The sequence below is a fragment of the Temnothorax longispinosus genome, chromosome 12 (genome assembly GCF_030848805.1).
Source record: "Temnothorax longispinosus isolate EJ_2023e chromosome 12, Tlon_JGU_v1, whole genome shotgun sequence".
NCBI classification, from domain to species: domain Eukaryota; kingdom Metazoa; phylum Arthropoda; class Insecta; order Hymenoptera; family Formicidae; genus Temnothorax; species Temnothorax longispinosus.
This window is the reverse complement of record NC_092369.1, coordinates 11,977,838-11,993,411: the sequence shown is the minus strand read 5'-3', so window position 1 is coordinate 11,993,411 and position 15,574 is coordinate 11,977,838. Positions and strand designations below refer to the sequence as shown.

The window sequence follows — 15,574 nt, the reverse complement described above, 5'->3', positions numbered from 1 at the left end:
GATGAGCAGTTAATAAACAGTTTGGAACCTCCAATGTTACGTATATGAATATCAAAGTTTAATAAGTGAGCGAAATTTATATACACTTATTTATGGATTTATGAAAAATCTTAGTCACATTAACCATTTGAATCTTTTCTAGGAGGGAATTCCGTATGTGGATGAGTGTTCTTATTTAACGGATGGACCAATATCTGAGAAAAGAACTGTTGCATGGTCTTACTGCTTTCCGAGTTCTCATTGTCAATTTCGTCAACTTCCAGAGGATCCATGTCAACGTCTTCTTCCATGTCCGAAGATATATCGATTTCGTCCTTTATGTAAACCGCATTTAAACTGTTATCTTCACTGCTGGACTGGTGCCTCTTAACTTTTCTCCTGTCTAGCGGCTCATTTAGTCTATTCTCTGGTACAGAAGTGGATGGCTTTCCCGGTGTGATCTCTACTTCGTCCATGATGCAACGCACTTTCTTGAAGGATAGAGGCTTGCTCGTTATCGTAGACAGGACACTCTGCCAACTGATCTCAGGCTGCGTCGGTAATTCCTTTCTTCTTTCTTTTCGCTGCATCGGGGACGGCATTCTCCGCACTCCTCTACTTGTACTTGGCTCGTTAATGTCTATAATACTGATGCCGGAGTTGCTGGTCTCTAGCCGTTGACATAGCTCGTTTATGTTGATCTCCTCGTTCTTGGACGTTTCCTGAGGGACTTTGGCTGTCGTTTTGTAAAGATTCGCCTTGGTCATAAGCCTCGTCTGCATAGTTGGCTTACTCTGCGTTTTCGTGGCCGTTTCGTGCTCCGAGCCGACGGCGACGTTCCTACCGGACGAGTTCCTGGTTTCCTCCAGTCGCAATCGCGACACCGTCGTCTTCTTCGACGCGTCGTAGTGCTCCTTGTTGTTGGAGCCGTCGGGCAGCAACGAGATCGGGATGTGCCGTAGCCCGGTGACCTCGAGGATCTCGGCGAGCTTGAGCAGTCGCTTAACCTCGCTCTGGACCACCTGTATCTCGCCGCAGTACATAAAGTTGACGAGCGTCTTGAGATCGTCGGCCTCGATGTCGTGCAGGACGATCATCGGATGCGGATGGTCGTTGGCCAGGAGCAGACGACGGAAGAAGGAGCTGGAGTTGGCCAGGACCATCTTGTGACACTTGAGGATCGTGCCGTCCTTGCACACCAGGGAGAGATCGACGAACTGCTGTTTTTCGTAACAGGTATCGAGCGAGCCGACCATGTGCGTCGGGAAGCTCTGCCACCTGAAGCTCAACACGGAATCCTCCTTCATCGTGAACGCTTTTAAGTCAACACCTCGAGTCAGGGAACACGCGATCGGGCGGACGCGGGGTACTCGGCTAGCCGCTAGCGGCTAGCGGCGTCTTCTAACAACACCACTCGCCATGACACCACGTGCTGCTGTTGTCGTCGTCACGAAGCCATCCGATGCAATCCGATGATGACAGGGATAGAGCTATAGAGCTATAGAGCATGGAGCTGATGAAGGGGCAAATTTTTACGGCGGGATTTACCGTGCGCACGCGCGGCACGCGTGACTCGCGTGAGGACGTCACCCACGCGATCACGTGATAGACTCCTCCGTGGATTCGATTCCTTCATTTTCCATAAATTCGTATTTATCCGTATATCTGTATCGTAGAACTAAAGAATCGTGTCTACATTGTTATAAAAATTTGGAGAAAACAGGGTTTAAATTTTTAAATAAGGAAATGACGTATTTTTTTAAGACACAATAAAAGTAGCAAAATGTTGACGTTGTTCCTGGTGAAAATATTTTCTCAGTTTTCTAAGAATTTCTCATATTTTAGATTTATGAACAATTCTGAAAAAAATATGTCAAATTTCTCAGATACTTTCAGAAATAATTAGATGAGAATTTTCGGAATATTTCAGTATCTATGTGTATGAAAAATTCGATTCTCAAAGCTGACTTTTTCCTCGTTACTCGTCAATCTTCGTTTTGAAATTCCCGCAAAACTCGGAGTCGGCCTACTCAGCCTCTGCGAGATATCGGAGAGTCGAGAATCGCGAGATCTCGAGCGCGTCGGCGTCGGCGGCGACTTCTCGACGGTCCAATTGGCTTCGATAATTGCAAATGGTCGTTTAATAACAGATGATTGAACGCGTACCGCGGCGCGCGGCGTGGCATTTATCTGTCAAAAGCGGTGGCGGCCGGCCGACGAGCGTTGTGATGCGCCGGCGGCTGACGCGCGTTCGTTGAGCGTTGAACCGGCGAGGCGCGGACCCCCATTGTGGGCGACTCTCTCCGTTTTTCCCGGCTCGGCGACGACCGCGACGGCGGGAGCGACGGGACCGACGACGACGACGACGACGACACACGGCGGCGACGACGACGACGCGGCGGGAGCGAGAGAGCGACAGAGAGGGCGAGACGCGCGAGCGCGAGCGTGCGGTGCGGTGCGGGCGACCTTTGAAATACCCGACGCGTACGTTTATTATTATGTGATCGCGGTTGACGCGCGCGGGTTGACGGCACGAGAAGGTAGACGAGTGGACGACGGGAAGGAAGCCGACGAGGGAAAGATGCGGAGCAGCGACGTTTTCTGCTATCTCATCGTGGCGAGTCTCGCCGTTCTGTCGACGCTCGGTCGCGCAGGTGAGTGCACACGTTGGATTTATTCTCGCGTATATACATATACATGGTGAAGAGAAAGAGAGTGAGCGAAAGAGAGAGAGAGAGAGAGAGAGGGAAAGAAAGAGAGTGTCGTGCCAGGCCCGCTGTCTGGCTGGTAAATTAAAGCCGGAGCGGCCGCGAAATTGGTCCGTCCGAGCGAGCCGCCGTAGTTACCCCAGCTTAGCTACAATGGTCTTCTTCCGCTCTTTCTCTCTCCCTCTCTGTCTTTCTTTCACCGTGCCTCGCCGTCGCCTCCGTCTCCGTCGTTCCTTCTCGAAATCACGGGCCTGAGAGACGGAGGAGCACCCTCGGCTGCTCCTACGCGGAATCGACCCAGAACCCAGAATGGCCAGAATCCAGAACCCGTAACACGTGTGACGCTCCCGTACCCTCTCGTTTTCTTACGTTTCCGGCGGTTCTGTGTCGAAAACGAAGCGTTTTTCCCGGCGAGAAACATCAATAGCTAACGTGTCTTATTATTTTTTATTATACATAATTACGTGTGGACACGTCTTTAATGCGTTTCGCGGAATTGCAGGAAGTGATAAACGGCGATAATTTTGCAATATCGCGGTTTACAATCTGTCGACGGTACGCGCGAATGATAAAAATGCAAGTAATTGGCGAGACAATGCAGCGCTGCCGAGGACTGTGTTTAAAAAATATCGAGCTGCTCCAAGAGAAAAAGAAAATGGAGCTCCGGTATTAATGCACTGAGAAAAACTTGACTAAATGCGTTCAACGGATTACTATTTTTTTTAAATTGAAATATTTAACTATTTAAGTCATGTTAGATTTAATCTGTCGTATAAGTATTTAATTTAAATACTTAAATATTTTGATAAAAAAAAGTAGTAATCAGTTGAACGCATTAAGTCAAGTTAACATTTTCTTTTCTCAGCGTGGAAATTTCGTCCGCGCGTTTTCTGTCCACGCAAAACAATTCGTCGAATTTCGCAGATAAATGTACATCGAAGTAACAAATGAATATTCGATCAACAGAGAACGAATATCTCGCTTTGTTTGTATCGTTCTCTGTTGATCGAATATCGAATAGATATACGTCTCGACCTCGACCTCCGTTGAAGCATCTTTCTTCGCATCGCGCTCGCTGATTTATCGTCTATTCAGTCTATTGCATTTTTACGTTGCGTTCAGTCTTCAAGTCTATTACGAGGGCTCCGTGTTTTTTCCCCCGATAATTACGACGTCGAAGCGTGCGCGAGGAACTCATTTGCGATAACATTACCGTCTTCTTAAGGATATGTTTTTTATCTCGCCACGCATTTTCGCATCTGTACGTCCATGTGCTCTTCCCATTTTTTTTTTATTGCATAATCGTCGATAGCTTCGGGGTAGAAATCGAACCGTGACGCAATTAGTGCCGCGTCAGTTTATTATACGTCGATATTGAATTGCATGCTTTTTTCATTCCTAATTAATGTGTGCTGGATATTTTTATCTCGTGTGCATTTTATGTCACGCAAATGACACGTACAATGATACATTTATCTTGCGTTTCGTATCATCGTTTTTTCATGAAAATTTCTGCTTCTTGGCGAATTGGCTTTGTGCCTTTTTCGTTTCGTTTCTGCCAACGTTTTTTTTTAGATTCCTCAGAAGAAAACATCACATTTTGAATACTCTACACCTCTACAGTGTTAATCTATCTGAGCACCGTGACTTGTCGGTGACGAGGGTTCGTTTTTATCTAGGAAAATTACATTTTTGTCAGGTAGAGATTTTCCGGAAACCTTCGACGGTTTATTGGTCACGTAATCGCACGGGTATGTCGCAATCGGCTTCATCGTCGATGTTTAAGGGCCAAAGCACATAACATGACGTAGCGATATACGACGGTCGTAGTCCCCAACCTGACAGATTAGGATACGCCAAAGCTTGTGCGTTACTTACGTCCACGACTACGACTGTCATATGTGCTTTGGCCCTAACATTGTTTCATCCGCCGTCTGTTTTTATCGATCGTATATCTGTATGTCGGCCGTATATACCGTGCCGCGTCTCGAAAACGAGACAACTCGACGATGTTGCGAGCTCATGCACGCCGTTCCACATTACAACGGCCCTTGTATTAATTTAAATAACCGGAAGGTTATATAAGCATGCGCTCGCGCGCGAAGAATTCGTCGAAAAGACAACCGACCGAATATCGACGTTCCGCGCGCGTATTTTAACATCCTCGGTGGGCGAGAAAACGCACGATTTCCTCCGCCTACTTTGCTCCTACTTTCATTACATGTTTGTTTATTTGACTTACACGTGTACTGCACGTGGCCGCCCGCCTTCGTGTACCGCAGCGCTTTCGTACGCGATAACGGAATAATGTATACGGAGTGTTAATAACGAAATACTCTGTACCCAATCGCGTATTCAAAATAAGTTTAGGTGCCAGTCTCTCGATATATCAGCGTTTTACGTTTCTTTCGTATCTTCTTTTACCTTCTAACCAATTTTCTTAAAAGGATATTCCAGATATGCCTTAATAAGGTATGCTCCGGGAAATCCCAAGTGAAGACTTGAGTGTCTTACGCGGGTATTCATGGCTCGTACATAATAAATGAGACGAGCCTGCGAGGGATACTGTTTTACACGCGCACGTGAAATCCTTCGGTGAATTCGCGTTTACGTGGCGAAACTCGGTCGGACGAAATTGGATAGTCGACGTGGAATTGAGCGAAGACACGCGAACAGTGTTCCTGTAGCTTTCTTTTCGAGTAACATTTAGTTTTATGGATAACATCGTAACACGAGTTTTCACTCCGAGATTATTAAATCTGCATCGGGACTATCGGGAGCTGTTCTGTACTTTTTCTCGTATTTTTAGCATATCCTTTTTTGCCGTATACCACCGTATCAATTATATTATTTGAAAGTCACGATAGCGCGATAGCAGCAAGTCGACAGATTCCATATTTTCTTACTTACGCAGGCGAAGTTTGCGGAATTGCATTGATTTCGCGTTGTTGTTATCAGAATATTTTGTTGGTCGCGATGTTTTTCAATAATTCGAGATATTGGCAGCTGTCTTTCGTACCGAATGGAATATCGGCAAAATATTAGTTCCAATTTTCCCTTCTGCTAATTGGACAATGCACTTTTTACGTATCAATTAACGCGCAATGTTCTAATTTTTTTTTAAACTTTGATTCTGATAAGCATGTGAAGATTTTGTAACAAACGTCGCTATTCTCTGGACGCGGATAATTCGGAGCTGCTTCGATCTTAGATGATCGTTTGTTCGCGATGATTATTATCCCTCTCATTCTCTTCCGACGAGTCTTCCGATATCGCTTCGGATTCTGTGTTATCGAGTAGAAGATAGTTACACAATCCACGTGTAATCCCAACCCGCGGTAGGAATGTCTCTTCGAATAGAATTTCCTTTCGATTCTGGTACGTTTTAACGGCGGATCGCCGCCCGCTGTGAGACTTCATGAAAGCGAGATGAACAGGACTCTTTGTTCACCCGAACGATCCGATTTTACGACGTTATCGCGGAAAAGTGATCCGCATTGTGTGCCGCGACTCAACGAGAATGCAATAAATGAATCGAATACGATATCTCGAAACCCTGAAACCGTTGAAACTCGACACCAACGACTGCGAATCTGCCGGTCTCTGAATTACGTGATTATATTCAAACGCGCCTTACGATCGGCCGACGTAAATTGTGGCAGTATTGTAAAGTCGTATTTACGGCCAGCGATACTAATCTTATTCGCGAAGGTAAAATCTTGATGTGCGAGAAATTTTTTTTTCAACATAAAATTTTCTTTAACGTTAATTTTTATTTCCGGTAATTTATGGAATGACGTGTACATTTCCACGTATTTTCACATCGTTATTTCAACGAGAGAAATCACGTAGAATGACGTTATAGAATTAATGTAACACCAGTCATTTTAATAAAAACCAAGTCCCATAATACGCTTGATTCAACCTCAGTGCAGTTAACTCCCCGTATATGCTGTTGATAAAACGAATTCATCTCTATTAACTGATTCAGCCAATCACGCGTCACGCGGGCTCTCGATGGAGTTACGAAAATGCCATTCATCCTCGTGTCTCTTTGTGTCTTCTGCTCTGGATGAGATAATGAAACGTTGGCCGGTGATAACGAGACGGATAAGAAACGTAGCGCGTTCGATTAAGACTCACATGATGCGTGTATCTATGTATAATCATCGATTTATGCGTGTATGGTGTGTATGTCGCATTGTCTTGACAATTACATGGCTTATCTCTTCAAGATTGCACAGGCAGTCTCGAACAAAGCTTTCGAATCACACGTAATCTCTTTATTCAATGCAAGATTTATCTACATATAATATGTTATTGTTTTTTGGATGAATGTTCTTTTTAGATGGAATGATTAATCTCTTTAGAATGTCTCGGAGAGCGATCTGTATAATAACAAAATATGATTCATATTCTCTCTTTTTTCCTCTTTATTTGTTATCACAAAGTTATCACGTTTATTGATTGGATTAAAATTTAAATGTTACCTCAATAATCATAATTTTGTAGTATTTGAACATTGTTTTTGTTGTTTTGACGAATTGAGCTTGCATTATTTTAGCAGCATTACTTTATCACGTGTGTGAAGACAGCATCTCAAGTGTTAGCATCTCACAAATAAACTGCAAATTCACTTGCATCCAGCATAGTTCTACAGTTCCTGATAATTTTTAACAATAGTTCTGATGAATTTACTATTAAAATCGCATTTTTAAGAAATGAGATGCTAACTTCCAAAAACACCTGACAGCATCTCATCGTATTTCGAATACATGATCACGGAGGAGTAAGATTCCATAGAGTTCTCCAGTCTAGACACATTCTGTCAATAGTTCTGACGATTAAACTCCGTAGAAAATAATTTATAATTACAAAACCCATCTGATCTCATGTCTATGAAGCTGGCGTGGAAACTCACTAATTGTTTACAGTTCTAGAGTTTCTCTATGAGTTAAACAAATAATTCCGACCATTAAAGCAAAAGAATTGATTCAAAGTTGACTAAGACGACAACTTTACGCTGCGTCTTAATTTGTCTTACAGCAGTTCCCTTACTATATCTCATCAGATTTTGATTTGCAGTTAAAAACGAGTTCTATAAAGAGTTCTGCAGTTTAAAACCAAAAACATCGATTAAAATAACGTAAAAAACTAACGAATATAGTGTAACAAATATATCAAGCTGAACGATTTTTCAGAGTTCTGGCTTTTCCAACATAGTTCTGTATAATTATGAATACATTTATGCATTTTTTAAAGAGTTCTAGACACTATCAACGTTGTGTTTTCAAAAAAATTAATACTGCCCGGAAAAACGCATTTTAATACAAATAAAGGTGAGATGCTGGACGATATTCGAGAGTTCTACTGATCGTAAAATATTTTTCGCGCAGTTCTAAATATATTTAACAATTTCCTAAAGAGTTCTGGGCACTACCAGCGTTGTGTTATTTTTTAAATAATTAATACTGCCTGGAAAACGCATTTTAAGACAGATAAGGGTGAGATGCTAGTCGATATTTGATGGTTCTGGTCATCGTAAAATATTTTTCATGCAGTTCTAAACGTATTTAACAATTTCTCGAAGAGTTCTGAGCATTACCAGCGTTGTGTTATTTTTTAAATAATTAATACTGCCTTGAAAATGCATTTTAAGACAGATAAGGGTGAGATGCTAGTCGATATTCGATAGTTCTGGTCATCGTAAAATATTTTTCATGCAGTTCTAAACGTATTTAACAATTTCTCGAAGAGTTCTGGCCACTACCAGCGCTGTGTTATTTTTTAAATAATTAATACTGCCTGGAAAACGCATTTTAAGACAGATAAGGGTGAGATGCTAGTCGCTATTCGATAGTTCTGGTCATCGTAAAATATTTCTCATGCAGTTCTAAACGTATTTAACAATTTCTCGAAGAGTTCTGGCCACTACCAGCGCTGTGTTATTTTTTAAATAATTAATACTGCCTGGAAAACGCATTTTAAGACAGATAAGGGTGAGATGCTAGTCGCTATTCGATAGTTCTGGTCATCGTAAAATATTTTTCATGCAGTTCTAAACGTATTTAACAAATTCCGGAAGAGTTCTGAGCATTACCAGCGTTGTGTTATTTTTTTAAATAATTAATACTGCCCGGAAAATGCATTTTAAGACAGATAAGGTGAGATGCTAGTCGATATTCGATAGTTCTGGTCATCGTAAAATATTTTTCATGCAGTTCTAAACGTATTTAACAAATTCCGAAGAGTTCTGAGCATTACCAGCGTTGTGTTATTTTTTAAATAATTAATACTGCCTGGAAAACGCATTTTAAGACAGATAAGGGTGAGATGCTAGTCGATATTCGATAGTTCTGGTCATCGTAAAATATTTTTCATGCAGTTCTAAACGTATTTAACAAATTCCTGAAGAGTTCTGAGCATTACCAGCGTTGTGTTATTTTTTAAATAATTAATACTGCCTGGAAAACGCATTTTAAGACAGATAAGGGTGAGATGCTAGTCGATATTCGATAGTTCTGGTCATCGTAAAATATTTTTCACGCAGTTCTAAACGTATTTAACAATTTCTCGAAGAGTTCTGAGCATTACCAGCGTTGTGTTATTTTTTAAATAATTAATACTGCCGGAAAATGCATTTAAGACAGATAAGGTGAGATGCTAGTCGATATTCGATAGTTCTGGTCATCGTAAAATATTTTTCATGCAGTTCTAAACGTATTTAACAATTCTCGAAGAGTTCTGAGCATTACCAGCGTTGTGTTATTTTTTAAATAATTAATACTGCCTGGAAAACGCATTTTAAGACAGATAAGGGTGAGATGCTAGTCGATATTTGATGGTTCTGGTCATCGTAAAATATTTTTCATGCAGTTCTAAACGTATTTAACAAATTCCTGAAGAGTTCTGAGCATTACCAGCGTTGTGTTATTTTTTAAATAATTAATACTGCTGGAAAACGCATTTTAAGACAGATAAGGGTGAGATGCTAGTCGATATTCGATAGTTCTGGTCATCGTAAAATATTTTTCATGCAGTTCTAAACGTATTTAACAATTTCTCGAAGAGTTCTGGCCACTACCAGCGTTGTGTTATTTTTAAATAATTAATACTGCCTGGAAAACGCATTTTAAGACAGATAAAGGTGAGATGCTAGTCGATATTCGATAGTTCTGGTCATCGTAAAATATTTTTCATGCAGTTCTAAACGTATTTAACAATTTCTCGAAGAGTTCTGGCCACTACCAGCGTTGTGTTATTTTTAAATAATTAATACTGCCTGGAAAACGCATTTTAAGACAGATAAGGGTGAGATGCTAGTCGATATTTGATGGTTCTGGTCATCGTAAAATATTTTTCATGCAGTTCTAAACGTATTTAACAATTTCTCGAAGAGTTCTGAGCATTACCAGCGTTGTGTTATTTTTTAAATAATTAATACTGCCTGGAAAATGCATTTTAAGACAGATAAGAGTGAGATGCTAGTCGATATTCGATAGTTCTGGTCATCGTAAAATATTTTTCATGCAGTTCTAAACGTATTTAACAAATTCCGGAAGAGTTCTGAGCATTACCAGCGTTGTGTTATTTTTTAAATAATTAATACTGCTCGGAAAATGCATTTAAAAGCAGATAAAGGTGAGATGCTAGTCGATATTCGATAGTTCTAGTCATCGTAAAATATTTTTCATGCAGTTCTAAATGTATTTAACAATTTCTCGAAGAGTTCTGGCCACTACCAGCGTTGTGTTATTTTTAAATAATTAATACTGCCTGGAAAACGCATTTTAAGACAGATAAGGGTGAGATGCTAGTCGATATTCGATAGTTCTGGTCATCGTAAAATATTTTTCATGCAGTTCTAAACGTATTTAACAAATTCCTGAAGAGTTCTGAGCATTACCAGCGTTGTGTTATTTTTTAAATAATTAATACTGCTCGGAAAATGCATTTAAAGACAAATAAAGGTGAGATGCTAGTCGATATTCGATAGTTCTGGCTCGATAGTAATGCTCAGAACTCTTCAGGAATTTGTTAAATACGTTTAGAACTGCATGAAAAATATTTTACGAAGACCAGAACTATCGAATATCGACTAGCATCTCACCCTTATCTGTCTTAAAATGAGTTTTCCAGGCAGTATTAATTATTTGAAAAATAACACAACGCTGGTGGTGCCCAGAACTCTTTAGGAAATTGTTAAATACATTTAGAACTGCGCGAAAAATATTTTACGATCAGTAGAACTCTCGAATATCGTCCAGCATCTCACCTTTATTTGCATTAAAATGCGTTTTTCGGGCAGTATTAATTTTTTTGAAAACACAACGTTGATAGTGTTTAGAACTCTTTAAAAAATGCATAAATGTATTCATAATTATACAGAACTATGTTGGAAAAGCCAGAACTCTGAAAAATCGTTCAGTTTGATATATTTGTTACACTATATTCGTTAGTTTTTTACGTTATTTTAATCGATGTTTTTGGTTTTAAACTGCAGAACTTTTTATAGAACTCGTTTTTAACTGCAAATCAAAATCTGATGAGATATAGTAAGGGAACTGCTGTAAGACAAATTAAGACGCAGCGTAAAGTTGTCGTCTTAGTCAATTTTGAATCAATTCTTTTGCTTTAATGGTCGGAAATATTTGTTTAACTCATAGAGAAACTCTAGAACTGTAAACAATTAGTGAGTTTCCACGCCAGCTTCATAGACATGGGATCAGATGGGTTTTGCAATTATAAATTATTTTCTACGGAGTTTAATCGTCAGAACTATTGACAGAATGTGTCTAGACTGGAGAACTCTATGGAATCTTACTCCTCCGTGATCATGTATTCGAAATACGATGAGATGCTGTCAGGTGTTTTTGGAAGTTAGCATCTCATTTCTTAAAAATGCGATTTTAATAGTAAATTCATCAGAACTATTGTTAAAAATTATCAGGAACTGTAGAACTATGCTGGATGCAAGTGAATTTGCAGTTTATTTGTGAGATGCTAACACTTGAGATGCTGTCTTCACACACGTTACTTTATCAGCGAGTGAGCGAAGCAAATCTCCTTATTATTATTCCAGCAGATAACGTTGGCAGCAAATATTTTTAGTTGACTAGATTAACATGTAGAAACTTTCTTGATTTTACATGCAGTTTTAAAATGACGACTCGTGTTTTTAATCATTATCTTTTTGCAACGTTTTTGTAGATTTTCCAGCGAATATTTATTTCTCGAGCTGTTTTAAAATGTGTTGCCGATATCTCTGTGTTTTTATACTCGTATATCACAAAATATAATATTTATTCGAAATGTTCAATAATAAATGCAATTGGTTTTTACGAAGTTTCGCAATTTCACATAAATGTTCTTTCTATACGTCGTGAAGAAGTATTCTATTTTTAGCTGTAACGTAAAGCGGAGATTTAGCTCGCGAGTTTACTGAATGCAAGTCGGAGGCAATGCCGCTGGACGTTGAATCGCTCGGGCGATTCATTCACTTTTAAAGTATTGATGGCGATTCTTTTCAGAGGGCGATGACGAACAACCGCACAGGCCGTGTAACGCTTCGGTACTCATCGTGCAGTGCGGTAAGAATCAGAGGTGCCTTGAAACCAGCACCGGCCAGCAGTTCTGCGAGTGCCAACGAGATTTTTATTTTGCGAATGTTGGCGAATGTGTTAGGATTAAATCCACGGCGGAGACCGTCGACGTTACCACCGTCAGGCCAGAGCAGAGGTCCGAGTCAGGAGGTACGTGCACACCCCGGGAAACGCAGTAATGCGCTGTTGAATGTTGTTTGTTTGCTCTTCAACATCAGCATCTTATGATGAAAAAAATTAGGGACACCTGTTCTTCTAACTGCTAACAAATAGGGTTTTGATAACATTGTCACCTTTCGAAGATATATTTTAAAAAACATTTCACGGACAATATCCGAGTACAGTCGGCCTTACGCTCGTTTATGAGCGTCTTAACTCATGATTAGATAACCCCGTTTAACTTCTCTATTATTCATTCACTGATATGTTAAGAAGCGACAGGAAGAATATGATCGATCCGTCAAAGCTAACAACTGGTGATAGCTAACGCGAACGTTAGCGACTAAATTCTCAATCAATTTGATTTAGGTAGCTCCGTAGCCGCCGGTCTGCTGATACCCACCTTCCTCATAGTAGTCGGTGTACTGCTGTATTTCGGCGCGAGACGATACAAATGGCTACAACGATTTCGGCAGTATCGTCACAATCGTTACGGCAATGTCATAGTCACGAGAGACGATGACGACGACGACGACCCACCGATAGCGTAAAATGATAAATAAAATGTAAGGGAGAATTATAAAGATGCACAGGCCGCGCGTGTACCAAACAATCGAACTTGAATATAGGTGCGATGTATGCTTGTCTGACGATAGAACGTATGTGGTACGAGGCTGTAGTGGACTTTGATGCGGGAATACACATATATATACATTCGGTCAGCGATGCTTGTTTGATTCCTTTAGGAATCGTCACTACGTAATTCCGTGCGAGTATCAGCAGGAGAGCTATTGGATGCACGAGAAGCGAGGAACGAAAATGAATTAAGAGGCCAAATGTAAAGATGCACTTGCGCGAGTAATTATGCTTTTATGATTAATCCGGAGATGGATTATCGATACGTCTCTCAATTGGACATATACGAAAACGAAACAATACCGTTAATGTAATAAGATTATATTAAAATTAGATACTTTTATTATATAATTTATATAACAAAATTATATAATTCTAATGATAATATAATTGTAATAATTATATATTTTTAGCTCTAAAAGATGGAATATTTTTTGACGTAATTTTTTATTCACACTTTTTTTATTCATCGAGGACGTAAAAGCATTATTACTCTCACGCTAGTCGCCGAATCTATATTTATATGTGATGATTGTAAGGAATATAAGGCATAATGGATTATGTTTATGATAATTTTAAGCATTCACTGAGAGCATAATTTTTTTACATTGATATTAATAAGCTGGTCAGTAAATATTACTATTAATAATAAGTGTATAATAATCAGGTGATCGTTCTTTCATCACCATCCTCGCTGTAGCTGAAATTTAGGAAGATTATATTAAATGTTGTGTCATTATTGTGGATAAGAATAAGTCTATTATCTTTTACAACGATATTCGATGAAGTCATGTGATTAATATACTGAATTTATCTTCTTTTAAATTGTCTTAAATTATCTTTTTAATTACCTTTGTAATTCACTTTTTTATCTCTATAAGAAGTTATTAAATATTTATCAAAGTTATTAAATACTTAAATTCAAGTATTTAATAATTATAAATATCTTTTGCGATTTACAGGCAGCATAATTTTTTCTATTAATCTTTCTCAATTATAGATATTTAAATTAATTTCTCATCCGGGATTTCTTCTTCGTGATTATTGCTTTTACTTATGACAAATGCCAAATAAATCGAATCATTTTCACGAATCCAAATTAGTACTTATTTAAATTGCAAGAAATTTGGAAGCGGGTGCATACCAAAAAGATATTATGCTTTTTAATCTCTTCGATGTTTCTGTAACATAATAAAATCTGTAAATAATCTCTTCGCCATTTAGGCACTGCATACTCTTGCCAGCAACAAATTCTTCCTATAATTTAACCTAATTGTGATTGGAAGATGTATTATCTATATATCATTTATGATGGACGCGGGCTTTGGCTCGTAAAAGATTAATAAAGTAAGCTTTCGAGAATTATACATATTATATAACGTATCCTATTCTTGTACTCTATCATTTTTGTACAGAATCTATGCATTAGAACCCGAAAAGATCGTAGCAACTATTCAGTGTATAGTAATGACTTTGATCGCCGTCTAGATTTGATATTTTTATAGTTCGCGAGTACAAATCTAAAAAGTGGCGAGTGGTACTGGCGAATTACTATTGCATTAGTTTTAATACAGCGACAACTCACGTTCATTATTGATCCAAAGTATGGCTAGTACTGTCTGCTTATTTGTTATTATGCCAGTGCATTTAAATGATTTGACTGAATATCCTGTTACTATTGCAGCCACGTTTATACAAAAGTCGCAGCAGATATTTATTGGATATTGAACATTTCTCGCTAGGAATGTGTTCGAATGTTTCCTTTTTTTCTATCGGAAAACTATAGATATTTACAACGATTGCAATTTGTGTATGCGTGGCTCCGTTAAGTTTTCAATCATGTTTCTGTGATGTATTTTATGTATATGACTGAATCTTTTTATTGTTCATTGATTGCATTTTCTCGGCACAATGAATGATCTAATTATGAAGTATTTTCAATGTAAATATTACATAATATTACAGATACCAATGTTCGATACATTTCTAGTTTTTTATATAGGATGTTTTTGAAAAGTTTGACCAAACTGTTTATTTCTCTGATATTCAAAAATAAAAAAGTTGGCATCGACGTATATTCGAAAAAGCTCTTATTCGAGTTACAGGCTTTTTAAGATATTAATAATAAATTTAAAAAAAATTTACTTTTGCAATTTATTTAATTTTAATAAAATTAATAATTATTATTTTAATAACAAGTAAATTACAATTTTTTCAAAAACACCCTATATATTTTGCACATTAACAGGCAGTGTAAGTAGCAGCATTATTTAAGGTTATTTGAAAAAAATTGTCGCTTTAAACTTTAGTACGAAGTTATTTGGTTGTCTTTACGATTATTTTTCGATCTTGTAATGTTTATGAATTTCTCATAATGGCAGATATTTCGTTGTGTAATTCGTGTCATTTTATACTATAAAGTACAAATAAAAATAAAGGTCTTCAAAAATTCTGCAAATGAACGTTTTAGAATTACTGTTATGTTACTGG

At 38.6% G+C, this 15,574-nt stretch overlaps 2 protein-coding genes across 2 annotated transcripts; one reads left to right on the top strand and one right to left on the bottom strand.

The window, feature by feature from the left end:
- Window positions 1-36: 36 nt before the first annotated feature.
- On the bottom strand, window positions 37-1,701 carry LOC139823383 (uncharacterized). Its single transcript, XM_071795864.1, has one exon. The coding sequence runs from the start codon at window positions 1,284-1,286 to the stop codon at window positions 120-122; it is 1,167 nt and encodes a 388-aa protein (XP_071651965.1). The 5' UTR covers window positions 1,287-1,701; the 3' UTR covers window positions 37-119.
- A 411-nt stretch (window positions 1,702-2,112) lies between these two features.
- On the top strand, window positions 2,113-15,542 carry LOC139823385 (uncharacterized). The gene is made up of 3 exons (XM_071795868.1): window positions 2,113-2,633; window positions 12,218-12,439; window positions 12,818-15,542. The coding sequence occupies exons 1-3, from the start codon at window positions 2,561-2,563 to the stop codon at window positions 12,997-12,999; spliced, it is 477 nt and encodes a 158-aa protein (XP_071651969.1). The 5' UTR covers window positions 2,113-2,560; the 3' UTR covers window positions 13,000-15,542.
- The last annotated feature ends 32 nt before the right edge of the window (window positions 15,543-15,574 follow it).